This window comes from Planococcus citri, chromosome 5 (assembly GCF_950023065.1).
Source record: "Planococcus citri chromosome 5, ihPlaCitr1.1, whole genome shotgun sequence".
Classification (NCBI taxonomy): Eukaryota; Metazoa; Arthropoda; class Insecta; order Hemiptera; family Pseudococcidae; genus Planococcus; species Planococcus citri.
The window spans coordinates 36,607,112-36,631,570 of record NC_088681.1 but is presented as its reverse complement, the minus strand read 5'-3'; the positions used below and the strand labels follow the sequence as shown (position 1 = coordinate 36,631,570).

The window sequence follows — 24,459 nt, the reverse complement described above, 5'->3', positions numbered from 1 at the left end:
GTAAGTTATTTTTTCACTCCTATAATTGCACCTCATTCTCGATGCAAAATGCAACGCGACGCGAACTTAGGATATTAACGTGACTAATACAGTTTCTCTTTCTCTCTCGCACTATAGTCAGCGACTTGCTATATTAGAAAAATTATGATAATGAAGACGCCATAATGAGCGATAATTATTTCGAAGAAATTAAAAAAGAAAAATACGTCACAGAGCGAGTTGATTTTCAAACAGTTTTGTAATTTTTTTGAGTGACCAAAGCGTATGCTAATTTCAATCTTTCCGCGGTGTAAGCGTCGACCTTGTTTTCCAGAGTCACGTATGTAGGTGTTTTTTCCCCTTGTACTCGTATACTCTCTCATTCAGAAATATTGCTGCTACATCGCCAAAAGGTTGTGACATTGTTTTATCAGGTAGTATAATGTGCAAACATGAACGTCGACTTCGCATATAAATAGCTATAAGGTGATTGATTCTCAAACCATCATTTCGAGTATTGCCTTGTACATAAGTTTTGGGTACGATGATGAATTGTGGATAATTAACGCTGCAAAAGGCAAAACAAAACAAAGTTCGGCACTCGAAACGAGAAAGGAAAAAACAATACTCTTACTGATGACAAACCACGTATTTAAATATTCATACGAAACATTTCCCCGGTCGGTATATTAATTAAGGCAGGTACAAAAAAAAGTACGCATATTGCGTATACGCATCGCAGCAGGTGTACTCGTATAATTCGGTTCTTGAAATCTCGCGAATGATGTAAAAAAAAAAATTCAATGAAAACGTATATACCATGTACCTACTCGTATTCTGAGGTACTTGACCATCGAAGCGTGCAAAATTCAAGAAAAAAATTACACCGGGTGCGTATCTTCTAACTCTCGTTGGTCATTGGTGTAATACACGCAAAACGAACCAATAAAAGTTCAGATTTTTATGTACGTATTTACACTTCTACTATTTTTACGATTACCCAAGGTTGTATATATGTAGATGTACATCGTATGTACCATATTGCGCTCAATTTAACGTTAATCGGTTTTGGTAATTTTTTTCTCATCGAAAAGAAGGAAACCGCGATGCATACGCATACAGAGGAACCAGCCAAGTATACATAAAATGCATATGGTACAAAATGAAATGACGTAACACGGTTATGCTCAAGTGTGATTAAATCGATAATAAAATAATAAAAATTAAAGCGTAGGTACTCGACGTTTGTAAAAAATACGTATTTTTGGCTGAATTCTTCGAAAAACTACAGTCAGAGTCTCGTGTGCTTATTTAATTATTCATTTTACAAACAATTTCGAAATTATACGGAAAACAAACCACGAAGGGTTCGTTTCGTTCTTCGAAATTTTACAAACAGAAGGCAACGAAACACAAACTGCGAAGAAAATGTATAAATTGGGTAAAACAAAAGCGGAAGTGGTTTTTTAATGGGGTTGTCTGGATTTGACGTGCTCTAAATAAATGTCGATTTTAGCAACAAATCATTTTCGAAAAATTTCCACCAACAGCTTTTTATTCGAGTAAGAGGTGAAGGGAATTGGAGGGCGGGACCGAACCCTAATGTAAGCGAACTTTTTAGGGTGTCGACCGAATTTCAAAAATAATGTCAATAATCTCTATTTTTTCAACGTTTTCCTCTCGACAAGGGCAAAGTTGCTGAAAAATTCAGTTTTCCAGGATTTGAAACAGGAGGAAAAATTCTGTTTCGAGCTACTTGACCTAAAATTTGAAATCTAATTTTTTTCAGCCAATACCTACCTATTCGATTTACTGGCAAATATTACAAAAGCATGAAAAATTAAAAAAAAAATGACGGGACAGCTGAGATGAAGGGAAAATGATGCTGGATTCTTCCACTTTATAACATGCTACCACCTACACATTTTCTTGAAATTTTGAAAGTAGGATACAAGAAATCTATTTTTTGAGGAAGAAATTTTCAACGATTTTCATCACATTTTGCTCAATTACAGCGATAAGTATTTAAGTCATGTATTGAAATATTTTTCAAACTTTCATTCAATTTTCTGCACAATTTTCACTTTATACATTTTTCAGATATATATTAAAATTTTTTCATCACCTACATGTCAACAAATTCCAAATAATTTATGAGCAACTTCCTCGAGGAAAAAAAAATTATACCTGGCAGCATTGAAAATTCGCTAGTTCTATAATTATTACAATTTTTTATGAGAAGGAGGTTCTTAACTGCAATAAATGTACACGTTTTTTCTTTTTTTATACCTACACATAATGTTATTCAGTCAAATTTGTCAATGTAGTTTTCATGTTCACAATATTTTATGACTATGTAAAAGATGTTCTTTTACACGCAGGGTACGAAATGAAAAGATTTAATATGTGTATGATTCATGCTCGTGTAAAAAATAATAAGTTATTTTCATTAATTCAAATTTGCAACGTGACATTCACGTACCTACTTGTATTTAGATGACACTTCGACTTCGTTTAATTCTGTTACACATGCACTAGATTAGCTCCCAATTTGAAATATATGTACCAAAAAATAAGACGAAAACAAAATCAGTGACGTACCCATAAGTACATAAATATTGAAACAAAGTTTTCATATGATTTACAAAAATTCAAAAGTGAACACAGAATAGACTCCTCTTCAATGATATGAAAAAGAAAATTACAAATTTCTTCAATTTCTTCCTTTAATAACTAAATTTAAAAAGTTAGAAGTCTTTTCCCTGCAGTTAGGCCATTTCAAAACTACTTTTTTTATCGTTGAAAAAATTAGAAAAGAAGATCCCAAAAAGAGCCACAACAAATGATAATCAAAAATTATAAATTTTTTTTTTCGAAGTTCTTGTACCAAAAATAAGAATGAAGAAATGAACAGAGGTTGAATCAACTTTAGGTACGTTTTCTGCTCGAGATGACAAGTTTTCGATACTGCAAAACTGATCGAAAAAAATCCAAACAAAACTGCACTATCTGATATTTTTTTCATTATTAATAGCCATTTTTTCAAATTATTTGGGTCATAGATTGCATCGGGGGAGTGGAGGAGAAAATATTTCCTCCTTCTATCTGTTCTGTTAAATAACACGACACAATACTCGCACCACATTTACACAAACAAACATGTCAGCAACTGTCGTACACCTAGCTCTTTTTCCCTTTTGACCTCTTGAAACCATAAATTATGCAATATTGCAGCACTTGACCCTATCGAACAATTTTTTTTACATTACTGCTTCATTGTAAGTTGTATTATACAATTTTTCTTGAGAAATGAGCTTTTTCTCGCGATGAAATAGGGTGTCCACTATGTCCAGTCGTTCAGAGAAATAATTCTTCCTAATTATTTCCAGTTTTTCACTGTTCCAAAATAATTCAAATGTAAATTAGGTAGGTAGAGGTACATACAAAAATATTGGAGAAGCGGGATTCATTTTTTTTCAACTTTTGTTGCAAAAATTGAGGACTTTTTTCAATTTTCTTCAAAAGATTATGTTGATTTTCAAAGCGATATGTACAAATGTATACACGGAAACAAAAAGCCAAATTTCATCAGTACACAACTTTTTCGATTGTATTTCTCAATTTTTTTATAAGTCCCGCAAAGGAAAAATCCAATCCTCTAAAAGGCAAAATTCCAATCCTTTTTTTTTCAAAAACTTCGACAGCTCACAAGGAAAAATTTTTACATTCCAACAAAATTGAAATAAAATGGGGTAAAATAACTTTAAAGAACTTCAATTTGGAAAAAAAAACAATAAAAATTTAAAAATTTAGAATTTGTTTTTGAATTTTAAAAAATATTTGATTTGAATAAAATAAAAAATTTTGTGCGATGAAAAAAAGTGCAAAGATTTCAAAATTGGTTGAAATTTTATTTCGGAATTTGAAGGAAAAATTGAGATATGTATAGGTAAATTTCACATTTCAATGCAAGAATTATTGAGAAATTATAAATGAAAAAATTAAATTCCATCAAAAAGGAAATACCTACATATAAATAAGATTGAAAATACAAATTGATACATTTTTCATACTAGTGCAGGAGTCATCTGAAGTGAAAATTTCCGAATTTCCTGAAATTCCAAAATAGTGATCACAAAAATTTATATTCACAAATCAGAAATTCTTGAATTGAGCAAATTTTCATAATTTTCAAAAATTTTGAGGCACGTGACCAACGCTCCAGTTTTTTAAAAAACCATCGTGTTGACCAAACACTCGAAAAAAAGGTGAAAGAGTGATTTTCAACATTCTGAGTCATTGAATTCCCCTCTTGCCATACTTTAATCATATCAGCACGTATTTACTATGATTTTTTAGTTGAAAAAATCTGTAATTGAAGAAAAATATTCGTTGTTTTGGAAATTTTTGAAAATACAGCCTGCCTTCAAATGAGTATCCACTTTCTAGAAGAACGAAGATTTTTTTCTATCTAATGTCCAAGTTACAAGAAATTTCAAGTTTTTGGATGAGAAAAATCTCATTGTTTAGCCAAACTGAACTCATTCAGCAATCGAGAGCAATACAATTCTGCAAAAAGTTTCTATACTAAGCAAAAATAAGGGCCTGAGGGGAGGAGTGAGCATGCTTATGGAAACCACAATAGTTATTGAGTTTTTTTTAGAGGTAACATGAAAAAAACTAAGGAAATCATACCCAAAAAATAATATAATATTTTCATCATGAAATCAGATTTTACGAAAAAAAAAGTCAGAGGGGAGGGTGAGTTGTTGCATTCAATCTGGAAAAACTCTGCCACGTTCTCACTCTGTTCAAATCGATCCAGAAAACAGACCATCCCTAAATTCACTCGATAATACCCCAGATTCGAAGCTTTCATCATTTTCACAGGAGTTTACAGCTTGAAAATTTCATTATTGATCATCTAAAATATCAAATTACCCGGTGAAAAGCCAAAAGAAAGATTATATCTACCTCACAAAACACATCGTCTTTGTAACAAGAGCCGACATCAGCGTCAATTTTGGGAACAACTGAATTTTACCATTAACTCGCTTTATCGAAGAAACTACACAGTAAAAAGACCATCAATATTCCTCCACAATCCCATCATCGTGAAAAGGCAGAAAGGTAAAAATTTTGAAACCCCTGTATTTCGTTATTCATTCTATTCCCGCTTTAACGAAAATTACAGTACAAAAGCAACGTGTTCCGTTTTAACCCCCTTGCTTTTCCTTGTTAACATACTTTAATTTTGCTCTTCTCTTCTCGCGCGACGCTTTATCCTTCAAACAAATAAAAGCAATTTCAAACGAAGGGGTAGACTGCTTAGAAAACGTGATTCACACATTTGTTTACAAGAATATAGCAGATTTCGCCATAAAAATTACACGGAAAAGATATATTCACATCTTAACGTAGGTAGTAGTGGTACATCTACGTACGGTAAGTTTAATGGGAAAAAATGCAAAACACAATAAGAACACATACATCTCTGAAACGTGATACGATTTCGCTAAATTAATCATTTTTTTCCGATAGGTGAGCTGACGCAGAGCAGATATAAAGTACATTCTGTAATTAATGGTCGATGAATTGGAAAATTTATCGACTTAGGAGCTACATGTAGGTACGAACACGTACCTACGTATAGAATGACTCAATACGAGAAAATTTTAACCTTAAACACGGCACACGGTACGAAAGATATTACGAGTACGTCGAAGAAAAACTGACTATATCAGTCAAATATCGCTATTTATCCGCTAATTATACTCGTACCTACACCGCGATGCTACGTAATGATGACACGAGGAAAAAGAGCTAACGAAAATAAAACGTCATTTTTCAAATTGGAAACATCGTAGCGTTAGTCGAGAACGTGAAAAAATAAATATAAGAAATATGAAAAGCTACAATATTGATGAAACGTTGGAAAGAATTTTATACATTTAGGTATATTTCACATCCTACGCGTGATATTCCCCCGCTGAGAATTTTTCTCTGCGCCACGAAGCTTTCAAAAACGTAGAAATTTGCCTTGTGGGGAAACTTCTCGTGTAAAAAATGAAACCTACGTTCGAGTTTCAATATTTCGCAACGTTTCGAACACGTTGGAAGAATATTTTTCCGGGCCACGAAGGCGAAAAAGGAAATTGATAGCGCGATGGAAAGTTAATAAAGCATTTAAAATCGTCGCCCTTTCCCCTTTCGTTCGAGCCAACAACCTGCACAACAAGTGGAACCATACCTTGAACGATGTTTTCCACATTTTCACCGATTTTTTTCTCCGCAGTTTGATATTCGCGTCATCCTCGACGTAGCGCGTCAATTCAAGCGTGAAAATTGTGCGCTGATTTTTTGAGACACGTGTAGAAACGCTGAAGGGAGCTGGCTGGAGCAAGACGAACGTGATTTTGCACAAAAACAGGGCCCAGATACGCGGGTCAAAGATGAACCGTCGAGTGTTTTTTCTCTCCCTCGAACCAATTTCTCGGCGTGTGATCGAGTTACCGGCGAGAAAGCTAACATGGCTCTAATTACCATCGTTTTAGCCGGCTTCGTCTCTTTCGTCAGGATAAATTGACGTATGATGGTATAATTAAAAGCTACCCGCTTCGTATCGACGACGGTATCGCGGCCAAAGAGTCGATTCGAGTTAATACTTTGACGTTTCGAAACAGAAAATTAACGACAAGATTGTTTCAACTTGTACGTGCATTATGCTCGGCGAAATATCGATATCCGGCGCGGCGCGGCGTCAAAGTTTATCATCGAAAGTTCCACTTTCTATGAGTTTACCTAGTTTACAAACAAATGCATAATTAATAATAATAGTAGAAAAAAAGGAACAAGGGTTGCGCGATTTTTCAATATGAATTTTTCATCGCATCCGATTCGGGACACCGGTGAGTGTTACGATCGACGATGAAGTCGGATTACTCAACGAACCGTTTTTCTATCAATGTTTACAATTTAAATCGTTTCCCTTCTCGTCCCCACTCCATCAAACGACTATTTTTAGTCTACACTCTAATTAGCCGTACAGATAATGAAAGGAAAGAAAAATTGAAAACATAGTCAAGGTGATAAGATTACATATAAATGAGTAGGTATATAAAACCCATTATAATGGCATACGTTAGGTTAATTTATTACTTCGGTAAATTATGATACGTCAAATAAATGACTTCGAACTTCAGCTAATAATAATTAGATAAATTTAGTGTTGAAAAACTCGATGAATGAATATCGAAGCTGAAAATTTACTACGATCGATGATAATCTTACCTGTACGTTATGGTACAAATGCCCTTATCCAGCTCCTCGATCCCCATTTTCATTTTCCGGCGCTCAACACAACGGAATCTACAACATTGCAAAATACAGTTTATACCGTTCCCAAGTCAATCAGAATCACCGCTCAACGTAACATTTTCAACCATTCTCTGAAGTACAACACAGAAAAATTTTTATCTAATCAGATCGAAGTTCAAAATGTATAAAATGAATTAAAATTTCGCAATAAATGTGTTTGAAAATATTTTGCCTATTTTAATACAAATCAAATGATTATAACTTACGATTTTGTTTACAGCGGAGTGTGGCTGTAAACGATGAGTATTTCGATATTTATTTACACTTTAAAACGACACTTTCATTCGCGAATTAATAAAACATCAAAACAAATCATTATTTAGTAACGAGTGCACGAGAACATACTCATTATAAGCAACGACGAATTTGAACTGATAAAATATTCACTGGTAATGCGGTCACTCACGAATCATTATCGGTATCACTGGAAATAGCTCGAACTTCACATAATAATTAAACTAGGTGTATTAAATTTAATTTAATAATAGTTTGAATAATACGGTTTAAAAATATTAAAATTATAACACATTCGTTGCTGTTTGTAATACAATCACGAATACCTACTACTACGAAAAACACTGATTTGTGTTTTTAGCCCAAATTCAATGAAACGTGTATTGCTATAATCACAACATTCTCAACCACGAACGCTTACGATTCAGTTCTCAATTTGAGTATGTGTTTGTTCAACTCTTCTTTTCCGAGTTTTTTTTTATTTTTTATTTTTTATTAAATTAAAAATTATAAATTAAATAATAAAATGAATAAATAAATTATTATTTTGAATCTGATCATTTGAAGAGTCTACGGAGTACGGAATGAACCAGGCAAGTCACTTTTTTGAACTTTTGTGTTACGGCGCAAGCGTTTTAAACTTGAAGTAGGTATCAAAATGCTCTAATTTCGTAGTGAATTCGAATTTCATAAAAATGATGACTACAACTCGAGGCATAATAGGAAAAAAATGAAGAGATACGCAACCTACGAGTTGAAAAGTCACTCTTTTCGTGAAAAAATCAAGCAAAAAACCGAAAAATTAACTCACATAAGACACAATAAAATTCGCAAAATCTTTTGTAGTTTGTACATGCTGACTTGAGCAATTCCTATTTTTCAAAGGTTGACTAGGGTATCACAATTTTACAAGTTTTATTTTCAATTTTTCAAAATGATCTCAAACTCTCAAATAATCTTTAAGTATACTTATGAATGACCTCCCAGTCTTCTCTAAGGCTCAGACATACTGACATAGATTTGTTTTTTGGAGGAATAGGTACTTTTATTTTTGAATAAGAAAATCATACATACAAACCAAATAGGAAAAAAAATAAGCAGATTACATAAATATAACAAAGATTAAAAAAATATAATACCCAACAACACAATTATTACAAAATCGTCACTTATTATACATCCATGAGGCAAAAACTCATTAGAGATCACGAGATCAGTAAAATTCTCAAAGTAAATTCAACTAATGAGTAATGAGCTCATCATTCAGGAACACACAACACCCCAAGCAGGTGATCTTGTTTCACCAGATTTTACATTTCATTCGTTTAGGATTCATCGGAGTGCCTCTTTTGCAATGCCAAACATCGGCAAATTCTTTAGAATTAATTAATGGAGCTAGAACTCGAACAAAACCAGGACTGTGATTATCCATCGCGTGCCAGTGCAACGAATGCGTAGTATGAACTTGACACCAAGACTGTGAATAAAAAGCACAATAATGTATAAGCTCAATATGTAAGCAAATACTTGACATTCTGTAACGTATTAGCCTACATTTGCAAAAGCCAAGAAATACAGCTGATCATCAGTGTATTGACGTAATCCATAGAGCAGTTTTTCAGGACCGATTTTTTTCACTATGTTTTTATAAGCATTGAATGCTATTCTAACTCCACCATTATCCGCAATATTTTCATCCAAGGTTCGAGTGCCGTTTAACTAATTAAGAAAGAAAAAAATGTAAAATCAATATTAGGCTATAGTGGGTAATTAGTCGTAATACATAGTTATGTTGGAAATTCAGCCTTGTACCGTTATCCTGGTTAGTGCTCCTGCCGTATCAGTGAAATTGTACTCGGTGTAGTGAGTGATAAAACATTTTTTTCTTGTTTCAAATTCGATTTTTGTTCGATTACTCCACCAATGTTGGATCATGCCATCCCAGTCGAATTCTCGTCCTAATTAGTGAAACCAAAAGTGCATATTAGAAACACTATTATCTCGTTGAATTATTCCTAGGATAATTCAGTTCAGACCTAAGGTATCAAAACCGTGAGTAAGTTCGTGTCCGATGATGACTCCAATTTTACCATAATTTAACGCTCTGAAAACAATTTTGTTAAAATTTTAAAAAAAGTGCTGCAATTTTTTTTTTTTTTAATTTGAGAAATGTTTACATCTTACTCGATTCCAAGCTGATAAAATGGAAATGCGAACATATTTGCTGGAATGACTGAAAAAAAATGGTAATTTGTGTTTTAAGAAGAATTCTGGTTTGAAAAATTATCCGTTTTACAATTTACTCACCGATCGTATTCAATTCATTGATATAGTATGCGTTTCGATGCGTTAATAAATTGATAAGCCAGCTGTAAAATAAATAAATAAATAAATAAATAAATGTGGTAGCCTACCTACCTCAACAACTATTAGGTACAACTTTAAATACTTAATTGCAATTTATAAGAAAGTATCATACCCATCGTTGACAACTGCATCCGACTCCCTGAGATTTTCTAATTTCATTTTGAAATTCTCTTGTCTGATTGCGACCATGTTACCAAAAAAGTCGTCTTCTCGTAACTCAAGCTGAAAATCTCAAAAAATGAATAGGTACCTACTTTTAAAAAATTAAACGCAGTGAAAATTTTTTCAAAGAACTTACATCAGTGTAAAGCCTTTTTAACATATTCGCATCATCCATCCAATCAGGAAACCCGATTATTTCCTTCGTTTGTCTAAGTTTCTCGGCTAATTTGAGTTTGGTATCTCTGTCCAACCATCTTAAAAGATTAATTTCTTCTAAAAATGCAGATTTTATGTTTTCCATCATATCTGAAACCTTAGGTGAAAACATGCAACAAGTAGGTAATTAATTATTTTAATGAGATAAGTAGGTTAATCGAGCATTGATAAAATAGGTATACACCTATTCGATAATCGATTACAGGCACAACTGGTGCAATGAAGTTTAATTTTTTCATTACTTACCTTCGCAATATTTTTCCTAACTATTTCATCGTGGGCCAAAAAGTAAACAATTGCGTAAGCTAACTCGTGTCTGGTTCTCTTTATGCAGAATAGTTCCCTAAGTACAATAAACGAATCGTAAATTACATAGGTAATTACATTCTTTGAAGAAATAACTTGCCATGAAAAAAATCAAAATTGCAAATTACCTAGGTACTTTTTCCCTGCCAATTTCACGTTTATACTGATCCATGTAATTTTTCAATCTGTCTGTCGTAAAAGGTATCAGTTCTTCAACATTTTGCCACCAAGCATAGAATTCTAAAAATGAAATGATGAACAAAAAATTACGAAATTACCAAAATTCTATGATGGTAAGTAGGTATGTTTCAAATCTAGGTAGGTATCTAGGTACAGACATACGTGAAAACTTACCTATAACGTAGGGAGGCGTTTCAGCTAATAATTTTAAAATCGATTTGATGTATTCGAAGTCTGATATGATTATGGTGCTATCTTGACCTTCGAGATGTATGTCGATATTTATGACATCTTCGAATATCGATTTCAAATAATGCTTCCAGTTGATCTGTGAAAAAAATCAAGCTGATTAAATTTGTTTCAAATAAACAAAGTTTTGAAAGAAGTGAATTTCATGTAAATACCAACTATGGATCTAATGTGGTTACATTCGGAGATACGGTCGGTCAGTTTTTGTAATTCTTCGATCGATATGTATCGGGGAGGATACGCTTCTTCATTCGGATCATTTAGTAACTAAAGAAGTGAAACATTAAAATCGTCATCATCAACCTATTCCTTCAGAAAAATTTCAGTAGATATAAGGTTACAACTCGTCGAACCTACCTTTTCTATTCTGTTACTGAAACGTAAGAATGGAACGAAAATATCGTTGAATTTACTCTCCGTTTCTACTGTCCAGCTCATAGCCATTTGCCTATACATGTATTTGGCCATTAATTTTAAATATTTATAATACGTCGTGTTCATGGCTACGTCTTCGGTAATATCTTCGTCGCTGTCTTTGTACACACTCAAGTAACCTTCACATTCCAGTTTTGTTTTAGCTTTACTTTTTCGCCCAAAAAATCGGTGCCTGCAAACGAAAAATAAAATTGTTTTGTCAAAAAACACAAACACACAACAGAAGGTAAACGTTTAACATTTCTGCTTCTCTTCCTCTCCCTTCGGCTTCAACTCAGTTCTTACTAGGATTGGAAAGGTAGGATAGGAATTTTATTACAAACTCTAAAAATGAAAAATTCAAGTTGTAAGTAGGTACCTACTTTTTACTTTCCGAATAGCACGTCGCTTTGAAAGGAAAGAGTTGTTTACCTTTTCTTAATTTTTCTTTTGCAATGTTGCCTTAATTCGTGTCATCTCTTTCAAGTTTGACTGTTTTTAATTGAAATTTGAAATATATTTTTTTTACATTTTATGTTCCCTGTTTTAATTTGTATTTTCGAGAATGGCAACACTGCTACAGTAATAATTATCCCTGTTTAGTTTCTAAATTGAGAAATGAAAAGTTTTTTATCTGAACTATTGAATTTTGAAACGAGATTAAATGTTTCGAACGATTCTTACGAATACCTACTGTACAAGACTCAATACTGTAGGCTACTGGCTATTGAGGAAAAAAATTCAACACAGAAGCAAGTCTAAAAATCATAGTTTCAAAATTTGAATTGAACTTACGTCGACAAAGGTATCATATTTTTCGGTTTTTTAATGGATATCCTTTTGAGCAAGTGATCTTTCAGGTCCATTCTGATATCAAACTCGATGAATAAATTACGGTTTATTAGCTTTTTACTTAATACTGCTGTAGGAACCCACGAATAATTATCAAATTTTTCCAAATTAAATATCTTTGGTAAATTTTCTTGAACTAGAACATCGGCAATTCGTTCAAAATCATTGGTTTCCAGCTCATGGACTGCAATCGTACACCAACGTAAATGGATTACTTATCATAGCAAAATTCATATCATCTGACTGATAAAATACACCAACTCACCTGCACGTAAGCAAGATTTAAAAAGAGTTCTCGCTTTATGAACAACGACAGGTTCGTGATCATGATCAGGTCCAATTAAAAATTCTAAAACATCAAAGAAATTATCAATACACGTGAATAAGGGACAAAATTACGACTTCGATTACCTACCTCTTAAATTGGTGGCACTTTGAATTTCAATATGATAGGCTTCGTCAACTCCAAACATGTCGTTAGGAATAGGATGATGTTTCCTCCAATTTCCGCAAGCGAATTCGTAAAAATTATCGCAAGGGTCGACCGAATCGTTGATGGACTTTTTCAAGTACTTCTCTAAAATAAAACGTAGGTAGGTACGTAGGTTAAAATATCGAAAAATTGATTTTTATGACCACAATAATACTGATCATTACCTGCCCTTTTGCATTTCGGCGTCAAGCAAAATCTTTCAGTTTTCCAGACTACAAAATAGGTAAAAAATAATCAAATAGGATTATACCGCGATCTATTTAGTACAAGAAGGCTCATAATACTCACATAAGAATCCTAAGAGTACGTAGATAAAATACACGATAAAAATCAATATAATTCCAGTAACCACTGTTCGAATTTTTATCCTCCGGGTGAGAATACTTTTCCTAAAAATGATAGAAACAAATCGATAAAATTTATATAAACATAAAATAACCTTCAAACAAAGGCCTTCTACCAACCTAGGTTTATAATGATTGATTTCTTCTTTCGTAACAGGCTCGACATCTCCATTAACGCTTCCATTCCCATTGACTTCCTCCAAAAAAATTTCTTCTCCTGGAAATCAATACGTCATAGGTTAATATAGATCACTGCGTTGCCTAGATCTACCAACTCAAACTACCTATCTGAAAAAAATAGCTAGGTACCCGGTTTATCTTTAACAGTGGCTGTCCCACTTCCAGTAACAGTCATCGCATTGAAAAAACAGCCAAAGAAATGGTAAACGAATATGAAGATGCGGACAATGAAAAACTGATCAATTTCCAACACCATTTACCCATTCCAGTTCCATCATAGGAAGGTAGATAGTACTTATTCAAACCATACCGAACAAATGAGCTAGATAAAAATTAATAAAATTTTTATCGCTTTAATAGCTATCTTGATATTCAGATTAATTGATTTTTCATATACTTTTATCGAATTTTTTAGCTTCAAGAGTTCTGATGTAAGATGATAAGCTACTAAATGCAAGACGATTTATGTATCGATTTACTTGAAAAAATTACAACATTGTAAAATTATTTTTTCATTTGCTTTTTTTTTTAGTTTCGTTTTGGAAATTTTCATCACGTTGTCTGCATATTGTATGTAGTAAATTAATTGGTGAATATTTTAGGTAAATTCCAATCCACAGTTATTTCAAATTACGGATCTGAATCATTGTGAAATAGGAATTCTGTACTCGGAAATTTTACGATAAAAAATCGATTACTTATTCGTATCAGTAAACGATGGTGATTTTGGACTGAGAAATAGGTTATGGTTAACTGTTAGTCAAATAGTTTGAAATAAGTAAATGTTTACCGAGAACTTTGGTTGAATTTCCATCTGATGTTGACAGCATGTCTTCGAATCCGGAACTTTTTGGAGATGATAGACCAGGTAACTACCTAGAATTTTTTATAAAAACATTATTTACAATTTTGACTTTTTTAAAAACTAAATTAATGAAAAGATACATATAAACCTATTTATTCGAGTAAGTACTCTCGAAGAACTCTCATCACATAGTTATGAGCCAAGACAGGGGCAACTTATACTTTTTTTTCGACACCAAAATGAAAATGATATTATTCTTCAGCATTCTAAACAATTAATACCTACGTATCAAAATTTTACAGGAACGGTCAATTATTACAATGAAATACCCGAAGAGGATAGAATTTTGCCATTATTTACCAAGTAAGCTTTAAACAAATATAGGTATCACATTCAATTTTTAAGCATTTCATTTAAAAAAATTGTTATTACAGACAGAAAAAACCACTGAAAAAAAGAATGTTCAAAGGACCATCTCGTGCATTGTACCGTAATCGTAAACGAATAACAAGAAGAATGACTCAATTGCTGATAATTGTATTACTAGTTTATAGCATTTTCATGATTTATAAATTATATTGTAAGTACTACGAAGAAAATGCAATATATTATTGTGTGATTTACTCGTTTCGTTCATTTTTAAAACCCTAATACGATACAATTTTCCATATCTGGTGGTGTTTTTTCTTTTTAGTTTTCAAAAGAGATCCATTTTGTACCTCGGAGTCGTGTCAACGAGCAGGTAATTTGGAAACAGGATCACTTCACTTCCAGAGAATTTCGATGAGTGCACAATTTCAAAAAAACCTCGACGTAATATTATTATATTTATTTTACAGAGAGTGAGTTTCTTAAATCGACTGATTTTGAAGTCAACCCTTGTCAAAATTTTTACAAATATGCTTGCGGAAATTGGGATAAGCATAACACGATTCCACCATATGCTTCGGAAATAAGCGTAGTTCAAATAGTTCAGAACGAAATTTTGAAAAAAATATCTCGTGAGTTTTAGCAAATTTTTTAGAAACACGATTTTCAAAGGAAACCCATTATATTGATAATTTTTACAGAATTTTTGAGCCAAACTGATTCCAGATGGGAACCTAAAGTGATTCACGAAACACGAAAATTTTATCAATCTTGCATGAAAACAGGTCCCTACCTAATTATCCTAATAAAAGATTATCATAAAGGCTGAATTTATTGAGTCATTTTTTTCAGGGCTTTCGTCGTCATTTTCTAAAGAATACGTAGATTTTGGTGAATTACTTCAAGTCTTGTCGGATGTGCATCTTCCAATGGAACAACACATAATGAACACATCGCCTGGATTCTCATGGTTCAGGACAGTAGCTCTGAGCAAGAGTCGTTTCGATAGGAATTTCTTTTTCGAATTTGATATCGTACAAGATCCGAAGAATCATGTTTTCAACAGGATACTCATTTCGAAGCCGACATCCACGTCGATATTTTCGAGGTAGGTGAAGCAATTAACATTTGAGGCGTCCAAGATTTGAGTATGAAAAATCACGAGAAGGGAAAATTTTCACTTTCAAAGTATCCAGGTTTCTTAAAATTCAACTTGGAGAGGTGAACAGGATGCAACATTTATTCAGTTCGTGTAAGTATGCTTATCTAACGTCGGAGCCGCAGGCGCAAGATCGTGCCATCAGGAAACTTTTAGTTAGTGTTTAGATGACACCTTTTGATACCCGCTCCAGAGCTAGTTACTGTAAAATCCTCCCCCCCCCCACCTCCTCCTCCACCAATTTTATGCTCCGTTTTAGATTTAGAAATTTTGAAAATAAATTTTCAGGAAAATACATTTTGAAAATACGATAATTTTCCTCGCAGTTTTGTAAACGACGACCCAGTCCTATCGAGTGTCTTTAAACGTCAAGAACATCACTCCTTCATGGATCCGAAAAAAAATTTCAAGCATGTATCCGAGATGATGGATTTCGCTGATGTAAAAGAGTTGTCCAGAAATGCGTACCACAAATACATACGATCTGTTTACAAACTAGCTTACGATGCTTCCAATAGGCATTGGTCGATACACACTGAAAAAGAATTCAACATGATGTTCGTACTTCTGATGCTATTCAGTTCAAATCTAGATCGAGTAAGCACGTTCACTTTTTCAAAAGCTACATCGTAATCTTGCTAGGGCTGCTTTTATCGTAGGATTACATGTACCTACCTAATGAGCTTTCATTAATTATTTTCAGACAATGAAAGCATACCCGAATGATCAACGCCATTTACCAAAACTTTACACCATCGATAGTCTGCAAAAGATGACTGATGGAATCTTCAAACGTAATAAGCATCCTTTTTCAGTTCGTATTTATAAAATTGCAATACTTATTCTAACAAGATGTTTGAAATACGCAGATATTTCTAACATTTGAAATAATCTGCACCCGAATGAAAGTTCAATTTTTCTAATTACAGATCAACTGGAAGGAATATCTACAAATCATTTTTAAAGGAACTAATGTAACGTTAGACTTTGAACATAAAGACAATACTATTCTAATATCTCACGACGATTATTTAATTTCAGTATTAGACCTGATCTCTAAAACTCCCCCTTACACAATTGGTATGACTACGCATTTACGTAGATATCTGTTTCTCTGTTAAACTATTTTTTAAACTAATTACTAATTAGTAAACTATTCCTAATAGAATCGTATTTATGGTGGGAAACTGTTCATAGCACATTGCCTTATATTAATTGCAAAATGAACGAATTTTCTGAAGAATTTTCACATAAAATTTCTGGATTGCAGCCTAAACCCAGGTACCTCCTACCTACCAACCTAGGAAAGTATCGATTATTTCATTTTAACGACAAAATATTGGGTTATTTTCAGGGAATTATTTTGTGCAGAAATGACCAATAATTTATATGGTTTTGCAACAGCTTATTTCCTCGCAAATAACAGATCGATTCAGCAGAAAACATCCAAGGTAGGTATGGTTATTATAGAACAATAAACCTCGCCTATGTATAGGTACTAACATTGATAAGAATTTCCATCAGATTTTGAATAATTGAAACCATTTAATTTATAGGTAAATGAAATCTCTGATAATATTCAAACTGAATTTGCCAACACAATTAAGAATTTAAAGTGGCTGGATAATTCTACGAAAACCAAAGCTTTGAGAAAACTCAACAGTATGACGAAACATGTAGGATATCCAGAAACACTGCAATCGACGTACGACTTGGATAAGTATTACGAAAATGTGAGATTTCTGATTGAGATCAGGCGAATTTGTTTATAAATTCTGTCAATTTTTTAAAGCCACTCATTTAAATCAATTTATTATGCCATAGACTACTTGTTCGCCGGATAATTTTCTTGAAAACGTGGTGAATTTGAAACGTCAGCAAATGATGTGGAAATTGACATTTTATAGACTTCGCAATGATGATTCAGTTAATGAAGGGTAAGTACACCTTAAATGATAAAAGATGTGAGAAAATTCAGCTGAGCACTTCATTAAACCGTCCGTCTGGCTTCTTAAAGTCATTGACCTGGATGTCTGGCCTCTTCAGGTCATTGACCTACCTGTCTAGCTTTCCAAGGCCGTCGGTCCACATGTCTGGCTTCTCATACGTCATTGATCCTCAAATATCATTTTCTATTTATTTTTCTACATTATCCTATGAGTCAGAGATTAGCCCTGCATAGCAAAAAAGAAAGGAAAAAAACACATTTTCAATTCTTCAATTTTTAAAGTCCCTGAATTTTTTAGTTGAGCAACCAAAAAATTACACATGTAAGAGCAACGAAAAAAAATATTCTTTTTTCAGATGGTACAGCAGATATGTATTGCACACGAACGCTTATTACGTAATGGAGAAAAATTCAATGGGTAGGTAATAGGTATAGTACGATCAATGCTATCTTTTAAAATCCCATTTTCATTTCAACAATCGATTTATACAACGAAAAATTTTATTTTGCAGTTATTCCAGCTGGTCTATTTTCATTTCCATTTCATGATTCAGGTTTGGAGTAAGTTTCAAGTTCAAATAATTAAATTAAAATAGTTAATGGAGAGGTAGAGCATTCGGAAAGGAGAGGTTCGCAGTAGGTAAGGAAATTCATTTTAAATTATCAAATTTTTCAATTTAAAAGGTGATCAATCAGCTCAGGACAGGGGTTGGGAAAGGTATTTCAAATTTTACACTTTTTACAACGTTTTTGAGGTCAATTCATCGCCTCAGCCGGAACATCGCAATATTCCTATTTCTCCTCACTCTTCCCAGCTGTAAAATTTTTTTAATGAACTATAACTTGTGTATTAGGTATTACTATTTTGATTTTTTCAGAGCTATGAATTACGGATCAATAGGGATGGTAATAGGTCACGAATTGACCCATGGATTCGATAATACAGGTGAACATCGTACTTTTTAATCAAATATTCGAACTATACTTAGTATTAGGTTAGGAAAATAACGATTTGAAAAATTCTTTTCTATACTCCACTTTTTGACGTTATTTTCCTAATCTAATTAAGTAAAGATTAAATTTTAAAATTTCAAAAAAAAAAATTGCACAGGGAAACACTTTGACGAGTTTGGTCGTATTAATAAATGGTGGAGCAAAAGCACAGAAGAGGAATACCAAAAACGAGCCAAATGTTTCATTCACGAATACGATAGTTACAATAAAGGAGTGATTCGTTTGAAAAATGCGGTAATAAAAGCATACATTATACAAGTCATTATTTTTCCTCTTCATTTAGACGGAGAGTTCTTAAGTCCATATTGGAAGAGGTGTGAATATCGCATTTCGATCTGAATTCTGGGTGCCCGACTTACATCACGTAATAATTTCATTCTAGTCTAGGCATTGGCATTAAAAATTGGTAGAATAGTAGAAGAACCCCCTTTTTAAAAAAATAATTAAGGGAGCGAAACCTCAACAACTGCTGAAATCGGATCTTAAATCATCGAAGTTTTTTATTATAGCTTAATGGAACGATCACACTGAATGAAAATATCGCCGACAATGGTGGAGTTCAATTGGCTTACTATGCTTATAAAAATTACGTCAAAAGATACGGTCCCGAACAATTATTACCTCGTTTAAAATATTTCACTCCAGACCAACTCTTTTTCTTGTCATTCGCACATGTAAGTAATTTTCCAATTCAGTAAAAAAAAAATACTATTTTTTTTTTTTTTTCATTACTTTATTGTAACATTTTTCTACGTAGAAAAAAACGTCATCGAAATTTAATCAATTTCAGACTTGGTGTGAACATCGAACAAGAGATAAATATGGCTATCATGTGGACGAACCTCATAGCCCTCACGCTATTCGAGTTTTAGCATCATTAAAAAATTTTCCAGAATTTTCCAAAGCTTGGGGATGTAAAAAAGGTACACCAATGAATCCTGATAAGGTTTCCTGCCAATTGTGGTAAAATGGATTAATTTTAAATCAGAACTGATCATTTTTTACTATGGATAAAAATTTTTTGTAATAAAATACATAATTTTATCTGGTGTAGGCTACTTTTTTTATACCAGTAAAAGTCTGTACTCTTTTCATTTATGTACTTATCTCTTGAACCAAGCAAAAAAAATATAAATCATCCTGCACCAACATTGATTAAATCTCAACGATAAGAAATATAGATAAAATATCACAAATTACAACCACACTCTCAACCAAAAAATTTAATATTCGGTTGATATCAAGAAATTATGAAAACATAAGTTCAACATGGATGAAATAAACAAACCTGGTAATAAATTGGAAATATTTTAATTTTTACATAAGATTCACTTGATTCTACATTCGCATGAATTTTTTTTAGTAACAGATGATACAGATCCTGATCCTGAAATATTTGGTGAAACACCTGCTGACAAACCGTTGAAAAAAAAGGGGTAAGTAGGTATTCTGAAAAAAAAAAAATCAAAAAAACTGCTTCAAATTAAATAAAATCTTATCCATGGAAGTAAGTGAATACAAAAAATGAACAGTAAGTACACATCTTCAGTTTCACTATTTGCTATTTTTAGGGATGCAAAATGTCTGAAAATATTCGGAGTGTTTCTTCATGTGGTATTCTTAGTCGTTTCTAGCTATGCAATTTACACCATATCGAGTAAGTAAAAAGTGCACACATAATTTTCTAAATTACAGTAACTATGAATATTTTCCGATCACCCCAAACCACCCTAAAAATAAAGTTAACGAGTAATTTGTCAAGAACCATTGATTTCAGCGGAAAATTCGAATGAAAAACCGACAGACGTATCCAGATTACATCGCCAAACTACAGGTAGGTATTTAATTTAATTGTAATTATAAATTCTTCGAGGAAAAACTTGCTATTTTCTATTTTAAAACGCTTTAAATTTACAGAAAAGCGTCTCCTAAAATCGATTAATTTCTCTGTAAACCCTTGCACAAATTTTTACGAATTTGTATGCGGAAATTGGATACAACATGATACCATTCCTAATCATTTGTTTCGCACAAGCACGAGCACAGAGTTGGAAAATTTGATACTACGAAAGATTGAAAGTAAGACATCCCGTGTTTCATTTTCATTACAAAAATTACATCGAAATTTTTTTCAGGTTACTTGAATAAAGAAAATTCTGAGGACGAACCTAAAGCAGTTCACGAAGCTAGGAAAATGTACAAGTCGTGCGTTTACTCGGGTAAGTTCGCGTCTTATTCCTGTAATAATTAGGTACAAATTAAGCTTAATTTTCCCAATGAAATTTTCATTACTTAAAATTATTTCAACAGAAACGAGAAACCAGGATGCTGAACACGAAAAAATATCTTCCTTACTCCGTCGACTGTATCTGCCACTGGTGCCAAATTTTTCAAAAAAATTCAAACTGTTTTCATGGATGTTACCTGCGATAATGAACAAGAAATTACTAAATCATAATTTTTTCTTTCAATTCGCCATTCAACCTGATCCTTATATCTTGAACAAGAATAGAATTTACATTACAAATCCATCAAATAGATTTTACTCCAAGTAAGCACCTCTTCAACAAAGATCAATACCAATGAAACTTGACCAAAATTAATAGGGAATTCTTAAAAATATGTTCTCATTTTTCAACAGATTTGACAAATATCACGATTTAAATGTAAGATCGAAATCCGGATTCTTCAAATTTATCAGAAGTATTGCCCTTGCCATGTATCACAAAAATAATAAACGATGGACTCCTCTGATCCGGTTAACATTTCGTCATCGGTTTTCTAAGCTTTTTAAATTCGCCAGACGATTAGAAGAGGTAGGTAATAGGTATAGATAATTGTTTACAAAAATGCTCCTGTCCATTCTTGAATTTTCAATATCTGAATCATAACTTCCAGCTGGATTCGTGGAATGAAGGTTCATACTTAGCAGACTATGTTTCCATTCAGGATCTCCAAAAAATAACTGATTTTATTTTCAAAAAGAGAAACCCTAATTCCAAAGTGTGTAAAGAATTTTAAATCTAATAGAAATTAGTTCACTCAACTGATCCTTTCTGAAAATTCAGATCCATTGTTATAATATCGTTCGTTTTTTTTTTTTTTTTTTTTTTTTTTTTAGATAAACTGGGAAGTGTATTTAGAAAAAATGTTCGAAGGTTCTTCAGTTTCTTTAAATCTGAATCGTACAGATAGACTGATTTTAATACCAAATAAGCAATACATCTCCGAAGTATTACAACTGTTGGCCAAAACACCTCCTCATATTCTTGGTGAGTAAATAATTTACACGGATTACCCATTCAAATTGAATGATTTAGGAATTTTGTTACCCTACTCGATCAACTTGATTTTTTAGAATTTTACATGTGGAGTAGAACGATGTTCGTGATATTACCATACTCGAAAAGCATGCTCCTTGGTAAATATAACGAATATTTGTATAAATTCTTCGGAAAAGAAAGGCCACCCAGGTAAGCAGATGGTTGAATATTACTTCGAGATTTGAACATTGTTTTTCCTTCAAATGTTTTTTCATTTTTTTCATCCCAGGGATCTCTATTGTACTGATTTAGTCCAGCGAGCATTTTACTACGCCACGCCTTACTTCATTGTGAACGATACAGATATGCCAAGGAAAATTAATGAGGTATAGAAAACATGTAAAATTATATCTACCTGACTACGAAAGCTGATAGGCAACTCTTGTGACACTAGAGCTGCAGCAACCTTGATATTGAAGGTTCGATGCATATTTAGGTACCTACCGAAATGTTGTTGAAATGACATTCTCCCTCTTTTTCCTTCCTTTCCTTACCGATCACCATTCTCTTCCAAAAAATAATAATGCTAATGAAGTTCACTCTTCGAACGGTTGAAACAAATCACTAATTTTCATAAATGCTCATTTTACTATTTTAAAAAAAAATACCTATAAATACCCAAATAAAAAAACGCAAGTAAATTGATAGCTAATATTGGAAAAATGAAAGATTTCAGAAACGTTTAAAAACGTACGAGACGCATTTTCCGATGAAATAATGAATGCTACTTGGTTGGACGAAATAACCAGAAAAAAGGCTTTAAAGAAGCTCGAGTCAATGAAAATAAACATAGGATATCCAGATTGGATGAAAAATCCAAAAAATATAGATAAATATTACAATGTAAGTACCGTATCAGCCTCATTTTTATCAAGCAAGTAAGTAAGTACTAATTTTTGTTGATTTTCTCAACAGCTCACCATGGATGAAGACGACCTCTTACAAAACGTACTCAGTATTAAAGCACGAAAATTTCAAAAAATGCTTGCTCTTTATAAAATAGAAAATGATCACGAAAAAGAAAATCCGTAACGTATAATTTTCAATGAATCTAAAAATCAATTTTTTTCCATATCGAGAAAAAAAATTTTTTTAAATTAATTTTTTTCAGATGGATTGGTCAAGTGCTCCAAGTAAACGCATTTTACTCTTCGTTTTACAATAGCATAAGTAATGTTTTCTTGAATATACGAAAATACCTACCTTACTCAAAACTTCTACCTAATTTGATGAAAATCCTATTTCTTTTTTAATGATTTTTTTAGCCATTCCAGCGGGTTTGCTGTCGTATCCTTTTTACGATTTAGGAATTCAGTAGGTGTTTTTAGACTTTTTTAAAAATCTAGTACCTACAATTTCTTCAGTTGAACTTACTAAATAAAACCATTGCGATTACAGAGCAATGAATTATGGCGCCATCGGAATGATAATAGGACACGAATTAATTCACGGTTTTGATAAATCTGGTAAGATGGCTCAATAAACAAAATTTTCAAACTCATTGTCAGTTTAAAAAAAAAACAAAACTTGTTTCTATTTCAAGGCAAGGAATTCGACGCTGATGGTCACTTGAATTCTTGGTGGTCAAATCAAACAAAAATCGAATACGAAAAACGAGCCAACAGATTCATAAGCAATTACGACCAATTCGTGATAAATTACGTAAAAGCAAATAAAGCCGACGACATTCAAGTAACTACAGAAATTACCTAGGCTGATATAAGCTGTCTATCATCATCACTTCAGCGCACAAATTATAATGGTTCTTATTTTATTTCATGACGACTCAGCTATACTTGAATGGTTTGTTAACTTTGAATGAGAATATAGCCGATCATGGTGGCCTTCGAATAGCCTATAAGGCTTATAAAAATTTTACAAAAATTCACGGTCCAGAAGAACTTTTCACCAAATTGAACTTCACAGCGGAGCAGTTATTCTTTTTAGCTTTTACTCACGTGAGTACTCCACGTGCTTTTTTCTTGGCAAGATATTTTAATAATACGAATCGTATTTATTTTTAGAGTCGATGCGAACATATCAGCGAACAAATGCGTCAATTAAGACTGACAGACGAGCACGGTTTGAATGTGCTGCGTGTTTTGACCACATTGAGTACTTCTAGCGAATTTTCGGATGCTTGGAAATGCGACCCGGGATCCCCTATGAATCCAAGTGCAGATAAATGTAAATTATGGTGATGATCAGATGATGATTAAAAAGAAGATAGGTTTCAGTGAAATAAATGTTGAAATTGTATCAATAAATTTTTTTATAAAAATGAACACTTAATTGAAATAGGTATTTTGTTTCTGGTACCTAAATTCAAATCAACAACAGAACTGATCAAAATGACAGAAATGCATATCAAAAAAATTTGAAAAAGGAAATCGATGACTATCTTTTGAATGTGTAGATTATTTTATCTGCAATGAATATCAGCTAATCAACACGCGAGTATTAGGTCTTCCATTACGAAATATATCTA

At 32.7% G+C, this 24,459-nt stretch overlaps 4 protein-coding genes across 8 annotated transcripts in view; 2 read left to right on the top strand and 2 right to left on the bottom strand.

The window, feature by feature from the left end:
• LOC135846953 (acyl-CoA:lysophosphatidylglycerol acyltransferase 1-like) overlaps positions 1-7,931 on the bottom strand; it is a 31,112-nt gene extending 23,181 nt beyond the window's left edge. Inside the window, exons 1-2 of one of the 3 annotated variants that reach the window (XM_065366327.1) lie at positions 7,563-7,931; positions 7,270-7,427 (exon numbers count right to left, since the gene is read on the bottom strand). In XM_065366327.1, the coding sequence (XP_065222399.1) occupies positions 7,270-7,322 (53 nt within the window). In that variant the 5' untranslated portion in view covers positions 7,323-7,427; positions 7,563-7,931. The remainder of the gene's footprint in view (positions 1-7,269; positions 7,428-7,562) is intronic. The other 2 variants (XM_065366328.1, XM_065366329.1) reach the window with 2 other exon arrangements.
• Positions 7,932-8,703: 772 nt separating this feature from the next.
• LOC135846944 (neprilysin-1-like) lies at positions 8,704-13,684 on the bottom strand. Its single transcript, XM_065366312.1, has 20 exons — positions 13,483-13,684; positions 13,294-13,390; positions 13,118-13,218; positions 12,994-13,041; positions 12,752-12,913; positions 12,602-12,685; positions 12,280-12,520; positions 11,428-11,677; positions 11,230-11,337; positions 10,996-11,149; positions 10,770-10,881; positions 10,582-10,678; positions 10,256-10,432; positions 10,070-10,179; positions 9,898-9,959; positions 9,775-9,823; positions 9,627-9,694; positions 9,403-9,548; positions 9,145-9,309; positions 8,704-9,067 (listed from the first exon to the last, which is right to left on the bottom strand). The coding sequence occupies exons 1-20, from the start codon at positions 13,607-13,609 to the stop codon at positions 8,891-8,893; spliced, it is 2,535 nt and encodes an 844-aa protein (XP_065222384.1). The 5' UTR covers positions 13,610-13,684; the 3' UTR covers positions 8,704-8,890.
• Positions 13,685-13,795: 111 nt separating this feature from the next.
• LOC135846945 (endothelin-converting enzyme homolog) lies at positions 13,796-19,699 on the top strand. 2 transcript variants are annotated; one of them, XM_065366313.1, is made up of 20 exons: positions 13,796-14,221; positions 14,461-14,521; positions 14,593-14,738; positions 14,853-14,900; positions 14,998-15,159; positions 15,229-15,312; positions 15,380-15,635; positions 16,013-16,283; positions 16,390-16,500; positions 16,616-16,766; positions 16,853-16,967; positions 17,041-17,137; positions 17,243-17,419; positions 17,511-17,623; positions 17,991-18,052; positions 18,147-18,195; positions 18,513-18,580; positions 18,746-18,882; positions 19,158-19,322; positions 19,406-19,699. In XM_065366313.1, exons 1-20 carry the CDS (start codon positions 14,182-14,184, stop codon positions 19,613-19,615), a joined length of 2,523 nt encoding a protein of 840 aa, XP_065222385.1. In that variant the 5' UTR covers positions 13,796-14,181; the 3' UTR covers positions 19,616-19,699. The 2 variants fall into 2 exon arrangements, with proteins under 2 accessions (XP_065222385.1, XP_065222386.1); XM_065366314.1 differs by having other exon boundaries at positions 13,798-14,221; positions 19,439-19,699.
• A 103-nt stretch (positions 19,700-19,802) lies between these two features.
• On the top strand, positions 19,803-24,256 carry LOC135846949 (neprilysin-1-like). Of its 2 annotated transcripts, none has more exons than XM_065366323.1 (20): positions 19,803-19,939; positions 20,012-20,084; positions 20,220-20,305; positions 20,426-20,482; positions 20,566-20,727; positions 20,784-20,867; positions 20,959-21,199; positions 21,290-21,464; positions 21,547-21,651; positions 21,770-21,920; positions 22,007-22,121; positions 22,201-22,297; positions 22,641-22,814; positions 22,887-22,999; positions 23,083-23,141; positions 23,237-23,285; positions 23,370-23,437; positions 23,515-23,663; positions 23,762-23,929; positions 23,996-24,256. In XM_065366323.1, the coding sequence occupies exons 1-20, from the start codon at positions 19,918-19,920 to the stop codon at positions 24,170-24,172; spliced, it is 2,325 nt and encodes a 774-aa protein (XP_065222395.1). In that variant the 5' UTR covers positions 19,803-19,917; the 3' UTR covers positions 24,173-24,256. The 2 variants fall into 2 exon arrangements, with proteins under 2 accessions (XP_065222395.1, XP_065222396.1); XM_065366324.1 differs by having other exon boundaries at positions 19,849-19,939; positions 20,018-20,084.
• Positions 24,257-24,459: the final 203 nt, after the last annotated feature.